Source organism: Ranitomeya variabilis, chromosome 1 (assembly GCF_051348905.1).
Source record: "Ranitomeya variabilis isolate aRanVar5 chromosome 1, aRanVar5.hap1, whole genome shotgun sequence".
Taxonomy (NCBI): Eukaryota; Metazoa; Chordata; class Amphibia; order Anura; family Dendrobatidae; genus Ranitomeya; species Ranitomeya variabilis.
Genome location: NC_135232.1, coordinates 514,919,779 through 514,946,598, shown reverse-complemented (window position 1 = coordinate 514,946,598; position 26,820 = coordinate 514,919,779). Strand labels below are relative to the sequence as shown.

Here is a 26,820-nt window from a genome sequence, read left to right as displayed (position 1 = left end):
TTCCAATCCAAGACTGGATTATGAGTCTGTAACCATGGCAAACCCAAAACGACCAAATCATGCATTTTATGCAGAACAAGAAAACGAATCACCTCCCGATGTTCAGGAGTCATGCACATGGTTACCTGTGTCCAAAACTGCGGTTTATTTTCCGCCAATGGCGTAGCATCAATACCCCTCAGAGGGATAGGATTAACCAACGACTCAAGAACAAAACCACAGCGCTTGGCAAATGACAGATCCATAAGACTCAGGGCAGCACCTGAATCCACAAACGCCATAACAGGGTAAGAGGACAATGAGCAAATTAAAGTCACAGACAAAATAAATTTAGGTTGCAAATTACCAATGGCGACAGGACTAACAACCCTTGTTAGGCGTTTAGAGCATGCTGATATAACATGTGTAGAATCTCCACAGTAAAAACACAACCCATTCTGACGTCTATGATTTTTCCGCTCATTTCTGGTCTGAATTCTATCACATTGCATCAAATCAGGTGCTTGTTTAGACAACACTACCAGAGGATTAGCGGTTTTGCGCTCCCGCAAACGCCGGTCAATTTGAATAGCCAGCGCCATGGAATCATTCAGACTTGTAGGAATGGAGAAACCCACCATCACATTCTTAATGGCTTCAGAAAGGCCATTTCTGAAATTTGCGGCCAGATCACACTCATTCCACTGAGTAAGCACGGACCATTTCCGAAATTTTTGGCAATACACTTCAGCTTCATCCTGGCCCTGAGAAATAGCCAGCAAGGCTTTTTCTGCCTGAACCTCAAGATTGGGTTCCTCGTAAAGCAATCCGAGCGCCAGAAAAAACGCATCAATATTTGCCAATGCCGGATCTCCTGGCGCTAGCGAGAAAGCCCAATCCTGAGGGTCACCCCGTAAAAAAGAGATAACAATTTTAACTTGCTGAGCTGAGTCTCCAGATGAACAGGGTCTCAGAGATAGAAACAATTTACAATTATCCCTGAAATTCCTAAACTTAAATCGGTCTCCAGAAAACAGTTCAGGAATAGGTATTTTAGGTTCAGACATAGAACTACTGGTAACAAAATCTTGTATGCTTTGCACACGAGCAGCAAGCTGGTCCACACTTGTAATCAAGGTCTGGACATTCATGTCTGCAGCAAGCTCAAGCCACTCAGAGGTAAAGGGGAGGAAGAGAGGAAAAAAAAAACAAAACTCAGAATTTCCTTTCTTATTATCCCACTTCTGCAATGCATTAAACATTCAATGTCGGCCTGGCATACTGTTATGACCCCAATGGCAGAGGGTCTCAGGAATAAATACCAAGTCTGCAAACACAAAAAACCAGCTCATAGGGCAGTGGTAACTGGGCTGACCATATATCTAATCCTAGCACCACAAATAGCAGTAGCCGGGGAACGTGCCTACGTTGGTTCTAGACGTCTCGCGCCAGCCGGAGAACTAACTAACCCTAGAAGGGAAAAGAAAGACCTTTCTTGCCTCCAGAGAAAAGACCCCAAAAGTTGGATACAAGCCCCCAACAAATAATAACGGTGAGGTAAGAGGAAAAGACAAACATAAGAATGAGCTAGGTATTTAGCAAAGAGAGGCCCACTAGCTAATAGCAGAATATAGTAAGATGACTTATATGGTCAGCAAAAACCCTATTAAAATATCCACGCTGGATATTCAAGAACCCCCGAACCGACTAACGGCCGGGGGGAGAACACCAGCCCCCTAGAGCTTCCAGCAAGGTCAGAACTCACATTTAGTACAAGCTGGACAAAAATAGAAGCAAAGAAAATAACCCAAAAAACAAAGAAGCAAGACTTAGCTTAATTTTGCAAGAACCAGGACCAGCAGACAGGAGCAACAGAAGGATCTGATTACAACGATGCCAGGCACTGGACTAAGGATCCAGGAAGTTTATATAGCGACACCCCTGGACTAACGACCCAGGTGAGTGCCAAACTGAAGAAAGACAATCCCAGAGTCATATCACTAGTGACCACAAGAGGGAGCCAAAAAGTCTAATTCACAACAGGGGGAGAAAAGTGAGTGGGCACAGAACAGAAACTGAGTATTGGGGGCGTAGCATGGAGGGACAGTGTAAGGGCACAGCCAGGAGGGGACAGTATACCAAGGAGGGGGAGTGTGATGAGAGTACAGCATAAATACTGGGCCCTATAGGGGGGACGCAGTGTGAGAGGACAGTGTGAAGAGGAGGCCGGTATGGAAAGGAGAGGTCAGTTTGAATAGCATGTACCTTACGAGGGACAGTGTGGGGGTCATATTTTGTGCAGACAATATAGTGAGGGGCAATTTTTTATTCAGGAGCAGTATAGTGACACTTCTATCTTTAAGGGCATCATGTGGAGATATTCTGCAAAAGAGTGGAGAAGATGGAAGTCTGCAGAGACGAGCTGTGGATGAGAAAACTCATCATGGGGTCTTGGCAAGATGAAGAAAAGAAGGAGAACGACTCCAGAGACGACGTCATCTATAAGGTACCTAGATGTAAATTTTATTTGTGATACTGACTAATGCTCATATTTTTATTTATGTTAGGAGCATTAAAGGGGTTGTCAATGAGTGTAATGACTCTGCAGTCATTCTTTGTGACTGCAGACTTCTGAGTTCTCACAGTGCGCACTGCACACTGTCAGGATTCTCTCGTGCTGGTGATTTACATACATGTGGTCACTTGCTGACTAGACATGTGGGGCCTCTCTTAATGATAATGAACTGAGCGAGGTCGGGCACGTCTAGTCGGAATGTGGTCAGAAGTATACAAATCACATGCTTGTGCTGACATGACTGTCCACCGGCAACTGAAAATCCTAAAAGTGTGCAGTGCATTCGTTGTGAGAATTCAGAAGCCTACGATGTCAGGATTCAGCTCTGCAGCTTCCAGTAATCATCACATGGACACTTCACTCATATGCGATTTTCATACTTGTGGTCCTGTGACAACGAGCTTCTCTTCCTGCTTCTCTCAGTTTTTCACTGAACATTGAGAGCATTAGGGAGAGGAGCTTGTGGGTACATGACTAAGTAAGAAAATCGCATATGTCATTGGGGGGAGCGCCAAAATGAATTCTTACCCCAGGTGCCAGAAAACTTAGATACACCTCTGCCGGTATGCAACTGCGAGTGTTGATTACCGGGTCTGGTGGTGGGATGTCTGTGCACAGTGCAGCACAGGCAGTGAGGCAGGGACTGAGGGTGTGCACAGAGAGAGAATGGAGACCCGGAGACTGCCCATCCCAGTCTATGCCGTAGCCTAGAGCCCTCATTATCATAGGAATATGTCAGTTAATAAATTGCTTTTCTAAAGCTTTATAGTGTAGTGCAGTTTTAGGTCAGGGAGGGATGGTAAGGGATGAGCTAGGGGGGCGTGCCCTGGACGGCCATGTGAGCGGATGCTGAGGAAAGAGCTCCCGCGGCCACAAGCATAATTATCCTGAACAGACATTGCTGGCTGCCATAAATCTAGCCTTATCTGGAAGCTGAATCACCTGAGCGTGAAGGAGAGCTGTGGAGACACCCAGAGAGGCTCGCAATGACGCGGAGGAGGCAGAAAGATGCGGGGGCAGGAGAGGCTGGAGGGACCCAAGATGGCCCTGAGGCCAGAGCAGAAGCTGAGAAGGAGAATGCTGCCTGTCAGAAGCGCATGGAAGCTGCAGCAAAACTTCAAAGGTTTGCCCGGGTAATTGGTGGGGAAGAGGCACAAGAGGCTATGGAGGAGAGATCTGAAGGAGAGGAGGAGGAGAAAGCTGATGATGGAGCGAGGAGGGCACAGAAGGGGGAAGAAGAAAGTAGCATGGCTGCAGCAGGAGAGGCTGAGAAGGAAGTGGAATTGAGTGGGGAGCCGACTATAAAGGACATCTTTATCCTTTTATCCTCTTGTAACCAGTCCCTGAATGATTTAACCCTTCAGATGAAGGAGGTGAAAGGGGAAATTATACAGATAAAGGCTGCCATACAGAAAATGGATAAATGCATGGGGGAGGTGGAGGAGAGGATGGGTACTGCGGAGGATCATGTGGTTCAACTACAAAAAGCAGAGAGAAAGTTTGCCCAACAGATATCGGAACTGGCGGCAAAAAATGAAGATCTAGAAAACAGATCCAGAAGAAATAACATCAGGATAGTGGGTCTGCTGGAAAAAACAGAGGGGAGAAATCCTACTGAGTTTATTGAAAACTGGTTGAAGGAGAAGGTTGGAGCCGAGGTTCTGACAAGGGTCTTTGCTGTGGAAAGAGCGCACAGAGTTCCGCTGCAGCCCCCTCCCCCTGGAGCCAACCCTCGTACCATGCGGGCTAAGATATTAAACTACAGAGACAGAGATATTATTCTCAGGGAGGCCAGAGAAATGGAGGATGTCACTGTTGACGGACAGAGGATTGCCATCTAACCGGATTACTCTGCTGCGGTCCAGAAACAGAGAATGCAATTTACTGGCATCAAGAGGCGACTTAGAGAACTGGGGGTGCAATACTCCATGTTTTTTCCTGGGAGGTTGAGAGTGGTTGTCTTTAATAAAGCTAATTTCTTCACGACACCAGAGGACGCTACACAATGGATCAACATCAATGCCAAGAAACTACAAGCGGTGGGAGACTGACTTTCAGCGGAGGCGTGAGCCGTTATTGTTACCAAGATGTTTGGGATAAGAGAACTGGGTTGCTATTTGTACCCATTTAATATCTCTGTCTATTTCACTTTTGGAGGAGTGGAATATGACTGGGCTTAACTATTACGCCAGTTAGAGTTGTGCTGGAAAATGAGGGGTGGGGTGGGGATTGTTAATAGGGTGTACTGCAAACGATGTTTGTTTTGGGTTTTTTTTACTCTCTTTACTTCACTGTTTGTTCTGTACTGTTAATAATTAATGTAAAGAGATGTGGTTCTGAGGGTCGCGGGAGCCAGTTAGAGGAGGTTACTTAGGTGAGAGTGTTTCAAAGGGGCCAAGGAGCCCCACTCTCGATGAGAGGAAAATGCTTTATCTTGGGGGGAGGTTGGGGGGGTGGGAGTTTAAAGGGTGGGGGAGAGGGGTTAGACAGCTCAGGTTAAGGAGTAGGATGTTCTTGATGAATGTTCTGCATCATGATGGGGGACCGTATTAAAATACTGATTTGGAAAGTTAGAGGCCTAGCTGACAAAACTAGACGAGCGGCGGTGCTACAATACGCACAAGACCAGAGGTCCTCACTAATATGTCTGCTGGAGACACACTTGGTTCATGAGAGGGTGGAAGTCTTACGCAGGCGGTGGTTGCAAAAAACGTATCACTCCACCTTCTCTACATACTCGAGGGGGGTGTCGGTGTTGGTCCCAACAGGGGTGCGCTATGAAGAGATGAAGGTATATGCTGATGTGGATGGACAGTATGTGGCAGTGAAATGCAGAATGTTTGGTATTTTGATGTGTGTGGTGGCTATGTACATTCCTCCCCCTTATTCGAGTAAAAAACTTAGAGAAGTGTTAGAATTGATTGGATGGGGAGATCCGATGCCGCTTTTAATTATTGGAGACCTCAACAATATATGTGATGATTTCTGGGATAAAAACAAAAATACTCAAAACAGGTCGGAAAGCCATATTACGCTGTTCGGAACATATATTCGAGAGATCGGTATGACTGATTTGTGGAGAGTGCGGCACGTGGGGGAGAGGGGATACTCTTGCAATTCACCGGCTTATGATACTTTATCCAGAATAGATATGGTGCTCGGAAACAATATGTTTGATTCTATGGTGGGAGAAGTGAGATACTTGCCACGGGTGATATCTGATCATAATCCGATAGAGGTGGAGTTATGGCCAATGGGGACACAAGCACGGCATAGGGGAGAGTGGAAATTTCACCCTAACTGGCTGAATAGTGTGGGTTTGGAGGGCATACAGCGGGAGGTGGAGGAGTTTTTTGAGATTAACGAGGGCAGCTCAGACATACTCACTATATGGGAGACGATGAAGGCATATTTGAGAGGTTTGCTGTTCAGGGACATCAGTACATGTAAGCGGCGATCAAGACAGGCGGAGAATGCCGCAAGGGAAAGGCTGAGAATTGCTGAAGATGAGATGGCCACACTGGGTACCCCTGAGGCTGGGAAACGGTTAAGAGAAGCCCAGAATAATATGGATAAACTTCTTCTGGAGAGGGCAGTGAGGAAGAGAGAGTTCTAACGACTAGCCTTTTACCAGGAGGGGGAGGTAGTGGGACATATGCTCTCGCTGGTGGCGTCAGCCTAGAGGGGTACACCATTCGTACATTCACTAGAGCCTGTTAACGGTATAAAAGGGTCGGAGACCTCTGAGATCTTAAGGGTCTTTATGGACTTCTACGCGGATCTATACTCCTCTGGTGTGGACCCATCGGGGACGGACAACGTGGCATTTCTAGAAGGTATTGTCCTACATAGACTGAGTGAGGAGGATAGGGAAAGTTTGGAGGGACCTATCACGGACGAAGAACTAAGTCGCGCTTTAAGAGCCATGGCAAGAGGTTAGGCCCCAGGAGCAGATGGATTGCCAGCTGAAATTTATAAGGAAATGGAGGAGGTGTTGCTACCCAGATTACGAGTAGTTTTGGAGGAGGCTAGGAATGGGGTATTCTTCCAGCCTCTATGAGGGAGGTCATAATAGTTGTAATCCCGAAGGAAGATAAAGATTTACGACTGCCTGAATTATATCGCCTGATTTCTTTGCTCACAACGGATGTTAAACTTCTGGCTGGGGTGTTGGCGGCCCGATTATCAGGTGTTATTTCTGGGTTGATTCATCCAGATCAATCTGGTTTTATGCCAGGCAGGTCCATGGAAGTCAATCTTAGAAAGCTTTTTTTTAATTTACAATTGGGGGCTGATAATGGTAGGCATAGAGTTATTGCTTCTTTAGATGCCCATAAGGCATTTGACAGTGTGGAATGGGGATACTTGTGGCAGGTATTGCAATTCTTTGGCTTCGGCCCACAATTTGTGTCCTGGGTTCAGCTATTGTACGCGCAACCATCGGCTAGGGTGAGAGTGAATGGTGAGCTTTCTCACACAATAAGGCTACATAGCGGGACGAGACAGGGGTGCCCGATCTCCCCTCTTTTGTTTGCTTTAGCCGTGGAGCCGCTGGCCGACAAGATCCGACAGTCCGCTGAGGTCTCTGGGTTTAAATATGGATTGACAGAGGAAAAGATTGCGCTTTACGCAGATGATATACTGCTGTTCTTGAGTGATCCACATGATTCACTGAGTAGTGCAATCCAGCTCATCGAGGGATTTGGTGCTTTGTCGGGGCTTAAAATAAACTGGAATAAGTCAACTCTGTTTATGGTGGATGATGCAGAGGGTCAGTTGGGAGATTCTATGGAGGGGGGTAGACTTAAAGTAGCAGATCAATTCAAATATTTGGGGATACTAATCTCTTTGCCGATCACAAATTACTTGCATATGAATCTTACACTGGTGCAGGGAACTATTAAGGCAAAGGTAGGAGCTCGGTCTAAATTGCATTTATCTGTTGTAGGCCGAATTAATCTCATTAAGATGATTCTGATGCCTAAGATACTGTATGTTCTCCATAACTCACCTATCTGGATACCACGTGTAAAATTCTAATTGATTAACTCTTTATTTAGAGGCCTGGTGTGGGGGAGGCAACACCCGCGAATTAGATTGGAGACGCTTCAACGCCCTAAGGACGTGGGAGGCTTGGCTTTACCTAACCCTGAAATATATTTCTTGGCGGCCCAATGTCAGCATTTAAAGGGCTGGGAACATGAGTCGTCTACCAATGTAGCACAACTTTTGATAGAAAGGGTGGTAAAGAGAAGTCCGGCGGTACAGTGTCTGGAAGATGGATCCCTAGGGATATTGGGGAAGAAATACCCAACATTATTTCTGATATATAAACTTTGGGGGAGAGTTAAACAAATTTGCGGGGTTACTTGTCTGGCCAGGTTTTCTCCGCTGTGGTTTAATAATAATCTACCGGAGTTTTTGGCGATGGGACAAATACCAGAATGGCAAGCCAGGGGGATCCGGTATGCCTGTCAGATTTTAGAGCGACGGGAGTTGAAATCCTTTTCCCAGCTACAGTCGGAATATGGTCTTAAGACATCTGTGGGGTTCCAATATGCACAAGTACGGCATGCGTTTGTGGTCCAGAATGAGGGGGATTGTTTCCAAATTCAAAATGACTTAGTATTAGACTACATCTGTGGAGTGTGGGTAACAAGGGGTGCTATTTCATCTTTATATAAGGATCTACTTCACACTCACCTATTAGAATATCTGATTGGACCGAGGGCTAAATGGGAAAGAGAGCTGGGTCGTTTAGAGGATGAAACGTGGGAGTCTGTATTAGAATGGATACCGAAACTATCACTGAATGAGCCGTATAGGCTCTCCCAACTTCATATTGTGCACAGAGTGTATAGATCCCCGGATGTCCTGTATAGAGCTGGGCTGAGATCTGACTCGGAATGCCCTAGATGTAGGAATGATAGTGCTGGAATGTTTCATATGTTATGGTCGTGTCCGAGATTGACTGCTTTTTGTTTGGTGGTTGTAAACCGGATAGAAGGGGCATACAGATGTGTAATTCCAAGAGAACCTTTGGTGTGCGTGCTGGGGTACGTGGAAAAGATAACTGTGGATAACAAGCTGAAAATAGCAATCGCTAGACTACTATACATGGCTCGAAAGGTCATAGCCAAAAATTGGATCAGGGAGGAACCTCCCTCAAGGGGAGAATATCTTAAATATGTGAAGCAGGTCATTACCCTGGAAAAGGGTGTATATCAGAAAAGAGGGAAGATGGGCCTGTTCGATAAATTGTGGATGCCCTGGTTGGAACTAGGCTAGGGGAGGCTAAGAGAAGTTAGGCCTGAGGAGGGTTCGCCTATATATTTATGGTGTACTCGTGTACAAATAAAAGCTATTGTATATGGATAACGTATATAATACTACAGGATATGTTAAGAGGAAGGCGTGAGCTGTCTAAAAGGGAAGGAGGGGGTCGGGATGGGTAAGGGAGGGTTAAGAGTGGGGAAAATGGAAATGTATACCTTAATGTGAAATGTTCTATTGTACTCTTATATTTAATAAAAAACATTTGAGTAAAAAAAAGGGATGAGCTAGCATTAGTGCAGGGACAGGTAGTGATGACTACTTGTGGATATGTGAAGCACTTGCGTTTTTGCACTTGCCGTGAGACAAAAAAACACTGCTAGCAGCGTTTTTTTTTCCATTGCTGCAAGTACCGCATTTGCCGGATCGCAGCAAAACTGCAAGTGCCGCACGTGTCCTCAAGCCCCATAGGGAATGAATGAGACCAAACACAGTGTTGCCGTAAGTGATCCGCTCCACGGCAGATCTGCTGCAAAAGGCTACTTTCCCATCAGCGATTTTTGCCTAAGTCACTGCCGACAGTGGCTGCATTGGGGGAGGCAGCAATAAAAGTGCCTAGGGCAGCATAAGCTCTAAATATGGCTCTGGTTGGCACCTATCATTTTACTGGTAAAGCACAACAATTACAAGTAATGTAGTACTGAATATTATATGAGAAATCAAGCAATTGCATTGTTTAGTTCCATAGTGGGACTAACAAAATGAAAATTCAAATAAAGCCCTTGATCCATACAGGTGGTTTTTGCCATTTTTCTGGCGTAAAACACCTTCAAATGTAGTATATTTTTTAACCCACTTTGAAGTGGCACAAAAATGTTATAACTTTTGTCCTTTTCACACCAGTCCCGTGAAGCTTCAACAAAGTGGGTGGAGTATGGGGAATGAGACTTGGGTAAGGCCACTTGTTTAATTTATGAAAATTTACGCCTGATATATGTAAATTATGGCAGAAATGTACTCCAGTCCCTGATTGGGGTAATTTCTGCTGGAGGTTCCCACTAGTTTTAAGATTAAGTGGCGTGCCTCTGTACAAAATATGCGCACCTTACTCCAGTGGTTCCACTCACTGACTGGCATGCACAATGGCAGTATTAATTAATCGAGCCAAAGAGTTTAAAAATATTGTAAAAAAAAACGATTTTTATAAAAAAGTTAAATGTATCCTAAAATGTTGTTTGATGAAAGTTATAACTCATTCCACAAAAAGACAAGCCTTTATACGACTATAACAAAAGAAAAATATGGAATGCAGCAAAGAAAACTTTAAGCCTTGTGTCATTGAGACTCTTAAAGGGTTAACACATTACCAGATAACACTGTCTTAAAACTACAGTAGATTGTAGGTTCTTAAAAGGAGCTTTTCAACAGCAAAATATCAATTTTTTAAACATAGATTAAAAGTAAGAAACATAGGTATTCTCTGTTTCCAGCATCCCCGCGGATCTTGCGCTGGCCACTTCAGAAGCTATGTCTGCCACATGTAGCACAAGACATGTGACAAGAAGAGTGTGTCATTGGATATTATGTCCGATGTGACATTAGGTACATAGGGCAGACACCACGTCCAGAGCACTCCGGCGGGACCTGCGCTGCATTTAAAGGGGTGTTGGAATGTGAATATGCATCTGTTTATTATTTTTCTTCAATCCATATATAAAAGAGGCATTATTTTAGCTTTGGACAACCTCTTAAATGAAACAAATTCACTGCCAATTAGTTTAATTAGTTTAAATGGCATCTCCAAAAATTATTGACAAACTTTCACTGACTAATCCAATTGTAGTAATATCTTTACAATATAACTTTTAATAAACAAACATTAAAATTAATAATCAATCCTACTATTATTAAAATCAATCCAATTGATGCAAATTACAATTGCAAGTGTGGTGCTGGGGATACAGTCTAGCACTGGTGCAAAATTGACTAAAAACCTCGATGAGTATTTTTACTTAGCCCTCACAAAGGTTACTTGTTGGTGGTAGTTATACCAGCATCAACGCAGCCTTAGACATTTCTGACTGCCTCTGGCAGCAGAGACAGACCTATTAGAAATGTAAATAAAAAAAATAGACGGGAAGCTATATGCCATAAAATTACATGAAAATTTTTATTGATACAATATTAAAAGATTCAACGTAAAACCAGTTAGTATGGGGACAACAATATGCAAAAAAACAGCCAAAAAAGGTACACAAATTACAGGTGAATCATCACCTTTAAGAATGGAGCTGTTATTAGAATTAAAGTGAAGATTAAATATTTATAAATTTGTGGAGCAATGAAGCTTCCAAAATTTTGTATATATCATACATAGTGAGGTAGTCAAAATATAACAAGCCCCATAACAGTGTTTGTAATATAAGCGAGAGAGAACTACACACACTATGGCGCTCGCCACAAGGGGGGGGGGGGGGGGAACACAAGTTGGTGGCAGGGAGAGTGGGCAGTGGAATAGAACACCCCTAGCTGCTGGAGCCACACAGGATCTGTGCCTATCCTGGGAAGGAAATGTAGGTAATAAAATATCGCAATGCGAATAAGGTGGACCACGCTCAGGGGTGCGTGTACTATGATAATGGACAGTAGGAGGCTAACAATAGTATACGAAAAATGGTACTTAGATCGCTACTCAATGCATACACCTGCTGTAGATGACATACGAATCAAAATGTCATAGATGTATATGCCCGTATCGGCTATGCAGAAGGTGCTTACTGTGATTGCTGCGCTATTCCAGCGTCCTGAGTGGACCCCGACCTGGAGTCCGCTGTGAGGTAAGATGCGGCGTCCGTGCAGGGCGGGGGGGGTTGTTGAAGGAGGACTCAGCAGCTGTAGCGGTACCTGGGAGCCCCGGCCGAAGGCGTCCCTGGTAACCGCGAGGAGAAAAAAGATGGCCGCTAGCGCCGGCTCACTGGTGCCTACAAAGTGACGTCACTAAGGTACGGAGCGGCGTTGGAGCCAAAAAGGTGGCGACAAACCAACGCGTTTCGAAGGTACTCGGCCTTCTTCGTCAGGGTCCCTGACGAAGAAGGCCGAGTACCTTCGAAACGCGTTGGTTTGTCGCCACCTTTTTGGCTCCAACGCCGCTCCGTACCTTAGTGACGTCACTTTGTAGGCACCAGTGAGCCGGCGCTAGCGGCCATCTTTTTTCTCCTCGCGGTTACCAGGGACGCCTTCGGCCGGGGCTCCCAGGTACCGCTACAGCTGCTGAGTCCTCCTTCAACAACCCCCCCACCCTGCACGGACGCCGCATCTTACCTCACAGCGGACTCCAGGTCGGGGTCCACTCAGGACGCTGGAATAGCGCAGCAATCACAGTAAGCACCTTCTGCATAGCCGATACGGGCATATACATCTATGACATTTTGATTCGTATGTCATCTACAGCAGGTGTATGCATTGAGTAGTGATCTAAGTACCATTTTTCGTATACTATTGTTAGCCTCCTACTGTCCATTATCATAGTACACGCACCCCTGAGCGCGGTCTGTCATGATTCTCAATGGCGAGAGAACATAGCCCAGCATATATGAGAACTAGCTCTAGGAAGATGGAAACTATACTGACCATGAACTAAACCTGCCGCACAACTAGAAGTGGCCGGGTAGCATGCCTACGTTTTTTAACCCTAGATGCCCAGCGCCAGCCGGAGAACTACCTAATCCTAGCAGAGGAAAAGACAGTCCTGGCTCACCTCTAGAGAAATTTTCCCAAAAGGCAGACAGAGGCCCCCACATATATTGGCGGTGATTTTAGATGAAATGACAAACGTAGTATGAAAATAGGTTTAGCAAAATCGAGGTCTGCTTTCTAGATAGCAGGAAGACAGAAAGGACACTTTCATGGTCAGCAGAAAACCCTATCAAAACACCATCCAGAAATTCCTTTAAGACTCTAGCATTAACTCATAACACCAGAGTGGCAATTTCCGATCACAAGAGCTTTCCAGACACAGTAACGAAACAGCAGCTGTGAACAGGAACAAAATGCAAAAACACACAAGGACAAAAGTCCAACTTAGCTGGGAGTTGTCTAGTAGCAGGAACAAGCACAGAAGGCTTCTGATTACATTGTTGACCGGCAAGAAACTGACAGAGGAGCAAGGTTATATAGCGACTCCCAATTCCTGATAGGAGCAGGTGAACAGAGGGGATGATGCACACAAGTTCAATTCCACAAGTGGCCACCGGGGGAGCCCAGAATCCAATTTCACAACAGCGGTCCACCTTATTCGCATTGTGATATTTTATTACCTAGTGTTTGTAATATCCTTAGATATATTCCATTATCAATCCCTATAATAGTAACTGCCTCCACGTGATTCAGCCACAGAAAAAGTATGAAAAAGTTTTTAATTAGTGCCTATTTATGATGTAAAATCAGTTCTCATGCTTCGCACTGACGAGGGCCAACAGCCCGAAACACCGTGTCTGCGAATTGAGATACTGATTTGGCTTTTATCCTAAGTCATATTGCACGACTCGTTAAAGGGTTGATTGTGACTTGTAGGATTGCTACTTCCAACAGGTGGCGCTATAGAGTTAAGTCCTCTTTTTCTCAGAAGAGGCAATTTGCATATTTAATTTCCCAGAGGAGCATTGCACGGCGAATAAGCCTCCTTACCTTGACAAGCCAGATGGTATGTCACTCTCCATAAGGAGAAACGTTACCCCTTAGACCCCAGTCCAGAGCCTCTCACCTAGCCAAATCAGTTCTCATGCTTCGCACTGACGAGGGCCAACAGCCCGAAACACCGTGTCTGCGAATTGAGATACTGATTTGGCTTTTATCCTAAGTCATATTGCACGACTCGTTAAAGGGTTGATTGTGACTTGTAGGATTGCTACTTCCAACAGGTGGCGCTATAGAGTTAAGTCCTCTTTTTCTCAGAAGAGGCAATTTGCATATTTATGATGTATGCAGCAAAAAAATCTATAAAAGGGGGCATGATCGTAAAGGACCAGGGATAGGAAACCTTAAGGATGGAAGTAAAGATAGTAAGTACTGTACGTTTAAATGACTGTGGCACCCCGGCGCGCGTTTCGCGTTTAAACTTTTTCCAAGGGAGTGTGCAATTTGGAAGCTTCATTGCTCCACAAATTTATAAATATTTAATCTTCACTTTAATTCTAATAACAGCTCCATTCTTAAAGGTGATGATTCACCTGTAATTTGTGTACCTTTTTTGGCTGTTCTTTTGCATATTGTTGTCCCCATGCTAACTAGTTTTACGTTGAATCTTTTAAAATTGTATCAATAAAACTTTTCATGTAATTTTATGGCATATAGCTTACTGTCTATTCTTTTGATTTATGTAATGTTTGAAAGTGCGATTGATCTAGGCATGGTATATACTCTTTGAGGCCTATTAGAAATGTCTAGACTGTTCAAATAAGCTCACAAGAATAAAATAATCAGTCTATAACTAATATCATACCCCAATGGAGGCTATAGGATTAATAGATTGGTATAATATACTGTTAAAAACAGCTCAGACAAGCGAAAAAATGACCCTTAAGTCATCAAATGGGGACCTGTTTGTTAGGTGTTGAGTTCCCGCCTCTGCACAGAGGGAATCTCGAACCATCTCCGCTGCAGTCTCTCATTCTTCTCCAGCCGCAGTGGTGCCTGCTCAGCGGAGACGTCGGTCCCAGCGTCTGACTCAGGCTGATACTGGGCGACTGGTTACTACTGTGCTTCCAGGCTCTGCCTTTGTAGCCAGCGCTGATAAGCAGCGAGCAGATCGTTCTGGGACTAAAGGTACCTTCACACTAAACGATATCGCTAGCGATCCGTGACGTTGCAGCGTCCTGGATAACGATATCGTTGAGTTTGACAGGCAGCAGCAATCAGGATCCTGCTGTGATATCGCTGGTCGTTGGTTAAAGTTCAGAACTTTAGTTGGTCGTCAGATCGCCGTGTATCGTTGTGTTTGACAGCAAAAGCAATGATGCCAGCGATGTTTTACAATGGTAACCAGGGTAAATATCGGGTTACTAAGCGCAGGGCCGCGCTTAGTAACCCGATGTTTACCCTGGTTACCATCGTAAAAGTAAAAAAAACAAACAGTACATACTCACCTTCTGATGTCTGTCACACGTCCCTCGCCGTCCGCTTCCTGCACTGAGTGTCGGCCGTAAAGTAAAAGTACAGCACAGCGGTGACGTCACCGCTCTGCTGTTAGGGCCGGCTGTCATGATTCCCCAATGGCATGGGAACATCAGAAACACAAAAATAACAGACTAGCTCTCGGGTGATGGAAACTCAAGCTGACCGTGACCTAAATCTACCACACAACTAACAGTAGCCAGGAAGCATTCCTACGGCTGCCTAGATGCCATGCGCCAGCCGGAGAACTAACTACGCCTGGAAGAGGAAGGAACAGACCTGGCTTACCTCTAGAGAAATTCCCCAAAGATGATAGTAGCCCCCACGTATATTAACGGTGAGTTCAGAGGAAAAGACATACACAGTATGAAGGTAGATTTAGCAAAGCGAGGTCCACTTACTAGATAGAGGAAGGATACAAAAGAGGACTTCACGGTCAGCTGAAAAACCCTTTCAAAAAACCCATCCTGAAATTACTTTAAGACTCCTGTGTCAACTCATGACACAGGAGTGGCAATTTCAGTCCACAAGAGCTTCCAGTAACAGGAAATGACAAAACTGTAAACTGGACAAGAAAAACAAAACAATAAGGACAAGAGTCCACTTAGCTGATCAGCAGACTAGTAGCAGGAACATGCAACTGAATGACAGGTTACAATGATGACCGGCAAGAAAGTGACTGGAGAGCAAGGCTAAATAGGGAACTCCCAAAACTGATGGAAGCAGGTGAGCTGAGGCAGAAAAGCACACACAAGTCTCCAGTACCACCAGCCACCACCAGGGGAGCCAAAAAGCGGATCACAACAGTACCCCCCCCTTAAGGAGGGGGCACCGAACCCTCACAAGAACCGCTGGAGCGACCTGGATGAGCCCTATGAAAGGCACGAACCAAATCCGAGGCATGAACATCAGAGGCAGTTACCCAAGAATTATCTTCCTGACCATAGCCCTTCCATTTAACCAGGTACTGGAGTCTCCGCCTGGAAATACGGGAGTCCAAGATCTTCTCTATAACGTACTCCAATTCACCCTCAACCAGCACAGGAGCAGGAGGCCCAGCAGAAGGAACCACCGGCACCTCGTATCTCCGCAACAACGACCGATGGAACACATTATGGATAGCGAAAGATGCCGGAAGGTCCAAACGAAAGGAAACAGGGTAAATAATCTCCAAAATCCTATAGGGACCGATGAACCGAGGCTTAAATTTAGGAGAAGAAACCCTCATTGGGACAAAACGGGAAGACAACCACACCAAGTCCCCAACACGAAGGCGAGGACCAACCCGACGCTGGCGGTTAGCAAACCGCTGAGTCCTCTCCTGGGACAAATTCAAATTGTCCACCACTTGTTCCCAAATCCGATACAACCGATCCACCACAGCATCTACTCCAGGACAATCCGAAGACTCCACCTGACCAGAAGAAAAACGGGGATGAAACCCCGAATTGCAAAAGAAAGGGGAAACCAAAGTGGCAGAACTGGCCCGATTATTAAGAGCAAACTCCGCCAACGGCAAAAAGGCAACCCAATCATCCTGATCCGCAGACACAAAACACCTCAAATACGTCTCCAAAGTTTGATTAGTTCGCTCCGTCTGGCCATTAGTCTGAGGATGGAAGGCAGACGAAAAAGACAAATCAATGCCCAACCTGGCACAGAATGCCCGCCAAAATCTAGAAACGAACTGGGTACCCCTATCAGAAACGATATTTTCAGGAATACCATGCAAGCGAACCACATTTTGAAAAAACAAAGGAACCAACTCAGACGAGGAAGGCAACTTCGGCAATGGCACCAAATGAACCATCTTAGAAAAACGGTCACACACCACCCAGATAACAGACATCCTCTGAGAGACAGGAAGATCAGAAATAAAGTCCATCGAGATGTGCGTCCAAGGCCTCTTCGGAATAGGCAAGGGCAACAACAACCCGCTAGCCCTAGAACAACAAGGCTTGGCCCGAGCACACACATCACAAGACTGCACAAAAACACGCACATCACGAGACAGAGATGGCCACCAGAAGGATCTAGCCACCAAATCCCTGGTACCAAAAATTCCAGGATGACCCGCCAGCGTAGAAGAATGAACCTCCGAGATGACTCTACTGGTCCAATCATCAGGAACAAACAGTCTACCAGGTGGACAGCGATCAGGTCTATCCGCCTGAAACTCTTGCAAAGCACGTCGCAGATCTGGGGAAATAGCGGATAATATCACCCCATCCTTAAGGATACCTGTAGGTTCCGAATCACCAGGGGAATCAGGCTCAAAACTCCTAGAAAGGGCATCCGCCTTCACATTCTTAGAACCTGGTAGATATGAGACCACAAAATTAAACCGAGAGAAAAACAACGACCAGCGCGCCTGTCTAGGATTCAGGCGCCTGGCAGACTCAAGATAAATCAGATTCTTGTGATCAGTCAAAACCACCACCTGATGTCTAGCACCCTCAAGCCAATGACGCCACTCCTCAAATGCCCATTTCATGGCCAAAAGCTCCCGATTACCGACATCATAATTTCTTTCGGCGGCAGAAAATTTTCGAGAAAAGAACGCACAAGGTCTCATCACTGAGCAATCGGAACTTTTCTGCGACAAAACCGCCCCCGCTCCGATCTCGGAAGCATCGACCTCAACCTGAAAGGGGAGAGAGACATCGGGCTGGCGCAACACAGGGGCAGACGAAAAGCGGCGCTTAAGTTCCCGAAAGGCCTCCACAGCGGCAGAGGACCAATTGGCAACATCAGCACCCTTCTTAGTCAAATCCGTAAGAGGCTTAGCAACACCAGAAAAACCAGTTATAAATCGACGATAAAAATTAGCAAAGCCCAAGAACTTCTGAAGACCCTTTAGAGAAGTAGGCTGCGTCCAGTCACAAATAACCCGAACCTTGACAGGGTCCATCTCAACAGAAGAAGGGGAAAAAATGTACCCCAAAAAGGAAATCTTTTGAACCCCAAAAACACACTTAGAACCCTTTACACACAGAGAATTCTCCCGCAAGACCTGAAAAACCCTCCTGACCTGCTGAACATGAGACTCCCAGTCCTCAGAAAAAATCAAAATATCGTCCAAATACACAATCATAAATTTATCCAGATATTCACGGAAAATATCATGCATAAAGGACTGAAAAACTGAAGGCGCATTAGAAAGGCCGAAAGGCATTACTAAATACTCAAAGTGGCCCTCAGGCGTATTAAATGCGGTTTTCCACTCATCCCCTTGCTTAATTCGCACCAAATTATACGCCCCACGGAGATCAATCTTGGAGAACCACTTAGCCCCCCATATGCGAGCAAACAAATCAGTAAGCAGCGGCAACGGATACTGATATTTGACAGTAATTTTATTCAGGAGTCGATAATCAATACAAGGCCTCAGCGAGCCATCCTTTTTAGAGACAAAGAAAAACCCAGCTCCTAAAGGTGATGAAGAAGGACGAATATGTCCCTTTTCCAGGGACTCCTTAACATATTCTCGCATGGCAGCATGCTCAGGTACAGATAGGTTAAACAAACGACCCTTTGGAAATTTACTGCCTGGAATCAGATCTATGGCGCAATCACACTCTCTGTGGGGAGGGAGAGAACCAATTTTAGGCTCTTCAAAAATATCCCCAAAATCCGACAAAAATGCAGGAATCTCAGAGGGAATAGATGACGAGATAGGAACCAAAGGTATGTCCCCATGAGCCCCCCGACATCCCCAGCTTAACACAGACATAGTTTTCCAGTCCAGTACTGGGTTATGAGATTGTAACCATGGTAATCCAAGCACTAAAACATCATGTAAATTATACAACACGAGGAAGCGAATCATCTCCTGATGGTCTGGAGTCATACGCATAGTCACTTGCGTCCAGAACTGTGGTCTATTACAAGCCAGAGGTGTAGAATCAATACCCTTCAGAGGTATAGGAACTTCCAGAGGCTCCAAATCAAACCCACAGCGCCTGGCGAAGGACCAATCCATGAGACTCAGAGCGGCGCCAGAGTCCACATAGGCATCCACGGTAATAACTGATAATGAACAAATCAGAGTTACAGACAGAAGAAATTTAGACTGTAAAGTGCCAATAGAAACAGACTTGTCAACCTTCCTAGTACGTTTAGAGCATGCTGATATAACATGCGCGGAATCACCACAGTAGAAGCACAAGCCATTTTTGCGCCTATAATTCTGCCGCTCGCTTCTTGACAGAATTCTGTCACATTGCATTTTCTCTGGCGTCCCTTCAGAAGATACCGCCAAATGGTGCACGGGTTTGCGCTCCCGCAAACGCCGATCAATCTGAATCGCCATTGTCATGGACTCATTCAGACCTGTGGGCGTAGGAAACCCCACCATGACATCCTTAACGGCATCAGAAAGGCCCTCTCTGAAATTTGCCGCTAGGGCACACTCATTCCACTGAGTAAGCACAGACCATTTACGAAATTTTTGGCAGTATATCTCAGCTTCATCTTGCCCTTGAGACAGGGCTATTACAGCTTTTTCAGCTTGAATCTCCAAATTAGGTTCCTCATACAGCAACCCTAAAGCCAGAAAAAACGCATCCACATTGAGCAACGCAGGATCCCCTGGTGTCAATGAAAATGCCCAATTTTGAGGGTCACCTCGCAGCAAAGAAATCACAATCTTAACCTGCTGAACAGGATCTCCAGAGGAGTGAGGTCTGAGAGAAAGGAATAATTTACAATTACATTTGAAATTCAGAAACCGAGATCTATCTCCGGAAAATACCTCTGGTGTAGGAATCTTAGGTTCAGAAATAGGAGTACGTATAACATAATCTTGTAAATTCTGAACCTTCGTAGCAAGTTTATTTAAACCTGCAGCCAAACTCTGAGGGTCCATCCTTAAACCGGAGAGATCAGAGCCATTCAAGGATTAGAAGGAGAGAAAGGCAAGGCTGTAAATAGAGCAGAAATACAACTGAGCCAACTAAGTAGCAAACATGAGAGGAAAAAAAAAAAAATCTACAGACTTCTTTTACTCTCATTTCTTCTGCCAATTACTTTAACTCTGGCCGGTCATACTGTCATGATTCCCCAATGGCATGGGAACATCAGAAACACAAAAATAACAGACTAGCTCTCGGGTGATGGAAACTCAAGCTGACCGTGACCTAAATCTACCACACAACTAACAGTAGCCAGGAAGCATTCCTACGGCTGCCTAGATGCCATGCGCCAGCCGGAGAACTAACTACGCCTGGAAGAGGAAGGAACAGACCTGGCTTACCTCTAGAGAAATTCCCCAAAGATGATAGTAGCCCCCACGTATATTAACGGTGAGTTCAGAGGAAAAGACATACACAGTATGAAGGTAGATTTAGCAAAGCGAGGTCCACTTACTAGATAGAGGAAGGATACAAAAGAGGACTTCACGGTCAGCTGAAAAACCCTTTCAAAAAAACCATCCTGAAATTACTTTAAGACTCCTGTGTCAACTCATGACACAGGAGTGGCAATTTCAGTCCACAAGAGCTTCCAGTAACAGGAAATGACAAAACTGTAAACTGGACAAGAAAAACAAAACAATAAGGACAAGAGTCCACTTAGCTGATCAGCAGACTAGTAGCAGGAACATGCAACTGAATGACTCAGGTTACAATGATGACCGGCAAGAAAGTGACTGGAGAGCAAGGCTAAATAGGGAACTCCCAAAACTGATGGAAGCAGGTGAGCTGAGGCAGAAAAGCACACACAAGTCTCCAGTACCACCAGCCACCACCAGGGGAGCCAAAAAGCAGATCACAACAGCCGGCGCTCAGTCAGTGCAGGGAAGCGGACACCGGGGGACGCGAAGGTGAGTATGTACTGTTTGTTTTTTTACATTTTACACTGGTACCCAGGGTAAACATCGGGTTACTAAGCGCGGCCCTGCACTTAGCAACCCGATGTTTACCCTGGTTACCCAGGGACCTCGGCATCGTTGGTCGCTGGAGAGCTGTCTGTGTGACAGCTCTCCAGCGACCAAACAGCGACGCTGCAGCGATCGGCATCGTTGTCTGTATCGCTGCAGCGTCGCTTAGTGTGAAGCTACCTTAAGTCCTGCTTTTCCCATGTTAGGCATGCCCATGGGACGACCTCACATTGGAGGTCGGGGGTCACATGCGCAGGTCCTGAAGCGGTTCCTGTTGGACCACTAGGAAGGTCCTTGAGTGCTAAAACTATAAAAGGTTTGCATGGCCGCACGGCCATGCGCTAGTATCAAACCAATGAGCTCAGCATCAGTGTGGTCATGCTTGTATGTGGTCAGGGTTTGGCTGAAATAAGCCCCTAGAATAACAGCCCCTCCGGTGAGGAGTTTGCATGTTTGGATTTAGGGCCTTGGCTGAAATAAGCCCCTAGAATACCGGCACCTCCGGTGAGGAGTTGTTTGTCTGCTATTCTAACTGCATGACCACAGTTTTGCTCTGTTTGGTAGCTGTGTTCCTCTGTGAGGTTAACAGGGCACAGCATCTTGTTATTCTAGTGAATCTGTGAAGTAACAGCGTTCGCTAATACCACCATATAGTACCACCTGTTACTAGCAGCAGGTTTCTCTCCTGCACGGTGGACCCCGGGTTGGGAACGCACCAACTGTCTCATATATATATATATATATATATATATATATATATATATATATATATATATATATATATATATATATATATATATATATATATATATATATATATATATATATATATATTCGGTGCATTAACCAACCATAACACCTGTTATGCTGGTATAACTACCACCAACAAGTAACCTTTGTGAGGACTATGTAAAAACACAGATTGAGATTAGTTAGTTTTGCACCAGCGCTAGAATATATCCCCAGCACCACACTTGTAATTGTAATTTACGACAATTGGATTGATATTAATAATAGTAGGATTGATTATTAATTTTAATATTTGTTTATTAAAAGTTATATTTTATAGATATTACTCCAATTGGATTAGTCAGTGAAAGAACCTCTTAAATTACATTCCAACACATAGGACAAGGGCATTAGACATCATCAAATTTTGAGTTCATAAAAAGTACTATGGAAGATCATCTGTAGTCATCAAAGTAGAATGAAAGAACATTGCTAAAAACAAGTATCTGCTTATTTCTTGTATTTCTCAGTATACTAAGTATATTTCTACAGTTTTCCCTATGTTGGTAAAATTATGGCTTACTAACATGACAAACTATTACAAAATATTTATGTTTTTCCAAATCTCTCACCTGAGCATCAGCCAGCATAACATCTCTTATGTAGGGAAGCCCTTTTGCTTCTCCATTCTCCATTTTAACATAGTGAATTTGGTAGCCTCGAATTTGTCCGTGTTGGCGATTTTGAATAGGGGAACGCCAGAATACTTTAATGGCGGTCGAGTTGAGGACTTCTGCCTCAACTTTGCGTGGTGGAGCACTAGGCACTGAGGATGAAAACAAAAGTCGTTTTTTTACAGTAGATAAAATAGTTTTATGAGACAATGTTTCCATACAATACATTTGGTATTTATTACAGGTTAAACATGAATCACTAAGTTACATAAAAGTTAGATTAGTAAGAGTATAAAATTACCATCTTCATCAGTGCGTACAACAATGGGCGAGCTTTCAGGGCCAGGTCCCACAGCAGTATGCGCCACAACGGTGATACGATACTCCGTCCACTTTTCTAGAGCTTCGAGAAGGATCTCAGTTGTCTGAGGTGGAATGTCCTTCACTTCTTTAGGTACTGGGTCCTCGGAGTCCAAAGCACCGTAATGCACGCTGTATCCAGCAAGAATGCCATTATGACTCTCTGCGGGGGGTGGCTGCCAACTTACCAGTATTGTGGTGGACTTTGTGCTGACACACTTTACATCTTGAGGGGGGGCAGACGGTTCTATGAGAGGACAGTTAAGGGCAGGAGGGATAGGGCAAGCAGAGAAACAAAAGATGGGAAAGATAAAAAAATGGAACAGAAAAAAAAGGAAAAAAACTCAAAAAAGAAAAAAGAAAACAATAACACCACAAATGTTTAACTAAAAAGTCAAAATGGAACATAATGGCAAATTAAAGCAAATTCCTGAATGAGTAATGAAATTAATTTTAGCATTAATAAGACTCAATTAAGTGAAGTAAAACAAGTTCTTATTGTTTTGTAATTGATATGCTACTTGCCGAGCAAGTTACGTATTGATCTAAAGTATTTGTCCACATCTATAGAACTACTGTACAATGGACTGACTATGTCTGTGTGTTTCACAGTCTCCATTAGTTACTGTACTTGGCAATTGGTTATATTATCAGAGTAAATTTACCAGTATGATATCCAGTTACTAATGTGGCATCATTTTTGGTGAAAGCCTGTATTTTTATTTTAATTTATGCCACTTTGTCCTGGGCATTGTAAACTTCTAAACTGTTTAATACTTAGCTCGGGGAAGAAACAAACTGTTGAAAGCAATAGCTTTTCCACTTCACGTCTGTCTTCACGTAAATGAACGAACACTATATTTAACAGGGTTGGCTACTTCATCTTTATTTTATTATCTCTTTTCTAGTCAGTGTACAGGTTGTATAACAGTGTAAATTTGGTGTGCCCTCCAAATAGCTCAACACACAGCCAATAATGTCTAAACTGCTAGCAACAAAAGTAATTACACCCTTAAGTGAAAATGGCCAATTTGTCGCCAATTTGCCATTTTCTTTTCCCAGAGTCACATGACTCATTAATGTTACAAGGTCTCAGGTGAGAATGGAGAGCAGGTGTGTTAAAAGTAGGTGTTAACGCTCTCACACACTCTCATACTGGTCACTGGAATCTCAACATGGCACTTCATGGCAAGAACTCTCTGAAGATCTGAAAAAAAGAATTGTTGCTCTACATAAAGATGGCCTATGCTGTAAGAAGATTGTCAACATCTGAAACTAGGCTGCAGCAAGGTGGCAAAAACCATACAGCAGTTTAACACGAAAGGTTCCACTCAGAACTGGCATCGCCATGGTCGTTGTCTTTTCAAAATAGACATATGAGTGCCACCAGCATAGCTGCAGATGTTAAAGGTGTGGGGGGCCAGCCTGTCAGTGTTAAGAACATACACTGCACATTGCATCACATTGGTCTGCATGTCTGTTATCCCAGAAGGAAGCCTCTTCTAATGACGTTGCATAAGAAATCACGCAAACACTTTACTGAAGACAAGCAGACTAAGGACATAGATTAGTGGAACCATATCCTGTGGTGTGATGAGACCAAGATAAACTTATTTGGTTCTGATGGTGTCTAACGTCTTTGAGAGCAATCAGGTTAAGAGTACAAAGGCAAGTATGTCTTGCCTACAGTCAAGCACGGTGGTGGGAGTGTCATGGTTTGGGGCTGCATAAGTGCTGCTGGCAGTGGGGAGCTACAGTTCATTGAGAGAACCATGAATACCAACATGTACTGTGACATACTGAAGCAGAGCATGATCCCCCTCTTTTCGTAAACTGGGCAGCAGGGCAGTATTCCAACATGATAACGACCCCAAACACATCTCCAAGAAGACCGCTGCATTGCTAACGAAACTGAAGGTAAAGGTGCTGGACTGGTCAAGCATGTAGAAGAGGAGTCCAGTGGCAATCTGTGAAGCTCTAGTGAACTTCATGCCCAAGAGAGTTAAGGCAGTGCTTCAAAATAATGGCGGCCTCACAAAATATCGACACTTTGGGCACAATTTGGCCATTTTTATTTACAGGTGTACTCACATTTGTTTTTTTTAGACATTGATGGCTGTGTTTGAGTTATTTAGAGGACACATCATAATTATACTGCTATACAAGATGTACACTGACTTCTTGACATTGCATAAAAGTGTCATATATTCAGTGTTTTCCCATGAAAAGATATAATAAAAATTTACAAAAATGCGAGTACTCACTTTTGTGATATACTATATGTGTTTGTGCTACTAATAAATAAGTACTACAGAAAAATAATTGCCTAACACATTTACTTACAAAAAAAAAATAAAGTGAACATTCCTTTTAATCAGAGGTAAAAAGACAAAATTTAGAAATTTAGACGTGGACTAGGTTCTTTAGTATTTAGATTTATGTTATGTCTCTTGAAATGACAAAACAAATAAAAATGGAAATGAATGACTACATAAAATGAATAAATAACACTAGAATTTTGTTTAGGTTCCACTTGATCACCTACCTTTACATCATGAACATTTATATAAGACTTTCTGGCAATATTTGATAGGAAAAATAGGATCAGATTTACCTTCTGTGGTTGGTTCAAATCATGCATCAATTTAAAAGTATACATTGTCTCCTAAATTTATGATAATTTTTCTGGACATGCTATAATTTTTTTCATTAAATCGTATAATTTTTCTAGCCGTTTCAAAATAGACTATTGGCGTAAATAAAAAAATAATTTAAATATGAAAATTATTATGGAAATGAAAACCCTTTGTGATATCATAGCTATCATATATAAGTACCAATCCACTGGAAGACTTCTGACCTCATTAATCCCTACAGTGAGCTTACATAAACAGAACGTCACAATTCTCCAACTCTGCTTAGCTCCACACATGCCATTTTGACTGTTCACAGCCATACCCATGGGTCACTTTGTTTTGGGGATTTTGAAAAGGATGCAAACCTGTATTTCTAATTCCAGCTCAAGACACAGAAGACCTTGACAAATCCAGCCAAAAACCCTCCTATGAACAATTCTGGAGCTTCACTGTTTACTCACCTCTTCTGCTTTACAGCAACCTGGCTGATGTCCATACTCAAAGAAATAGCTTTACTGGGCATTTAACCCGTCAAGTACCAGTTGATTTGTACATTTCATGTGGACAGTATAATTTGGTTTTATGTTCTTGACTAATTAGGTATTGCTAAAGGATACCATTTAGTTGACATTATCTGTTGTGCTCTTGGTACTTAAAGAGTTAAAATACGTCTTCTTCAGAATAAAATATAGATATACTTTACCTTTAGTTTAATGGATTTTACTTAAATCTTTGATGCTGTTAGAGCTTACAGTCTAGCAGGTGTAATAGAAGTGAGGCTCAAGGACAAAGAAGTTTTCTTAAAGCAGCACGGAGTGCACAGAAAGCAAACAAATGTAAGGGAAAGTGTGTTAGGGATGATGTAAAATGGCATGCATGTAAAAAAAAGCCAAGCATCGATGTGGAAAGAAAGAACAGACAAGATAGGCAGTACACTCTCCCCTCACAACACAAACATACACAGTGAACAGTGATGAGAGAACCAAAACCTAAAAAGAAAGCACAAACGAGTCTGTACCAAGCTACACCAGCGTTTTCCAGTCAAGAGGTGTCTCGATGATCCAGATGTCATTCAAAAAGGATTTTTCCAACCAATGATACCTTTGAAAGCTTGAAACTAATTTTTAATAATGATTTAAATGATTGATATTCACCATAGCCTTACAAATGCACTGCAATGTGCTATAATGGCAAACCAATACTGGTTCTAGGGACCTGAAGCAGAGTGTGGGTAAAGTTAGCAAAAACATTAATATTTTACAGTCATCTCTAAAATGCATTCATGACCACTCAATAAAAATCCATAAAACATTGTGTTACAGAACTGAACCTATGAAAAAAAAAAATAGATGAAAAATGGTGGCCTAAATTGTGAATTATCCTAGATATTAAAATAGCTGGGTGAGTTACATAGGTGAAAAAAGACAAGACACAAAACAGAACAGCTGCCACAGCCACTCATGCAGTGAAGAACAATTCATACAAAGGCAACAGTCTGTGAAAAGTTCAGGTTTATTGCCATAAAGGGAAATCTCTCCCCACAGT

At 43.7% G+C, this 26,820-nt stretch overlaps 1 protein-coding gene across 10 annotated transcripts in view; it reads right to left on the bottom strand.

Moving 5' to 3' along the window:
• The window catches only part of PTPRS (protein tyrosine phosphatase receptor type S), a 721,726-nt gene that overhangs the window by 258,511 nt on the left and 436,395 nt on the right, over positions 1–26,820 (bottom strand). For 8 of the 10 annotated variants that reach the window (XM_077253515.1, XM_077253581.1, XM_077253506.1 and 5 more), the window contains 2 exons: positions 22,581–22,886; positions 22,238–22,431 (listed from right to left, as the gene is read on the bottom strand). The exons of the other annotated variants lie outside the window; for them this stretch is intronic. In XM_077253515.1, the coding sequence (XP_077109630.1) occupies positions 22,238–22,431; positions 22,581–22,886 (500 nt within the window). The remainder of the gene's footprint in view (positions 1–22,237; positions 22,432–22,580; positions 22,887–26,820) is intronic. 10 annotated transcript variants of the gene reach the window in all.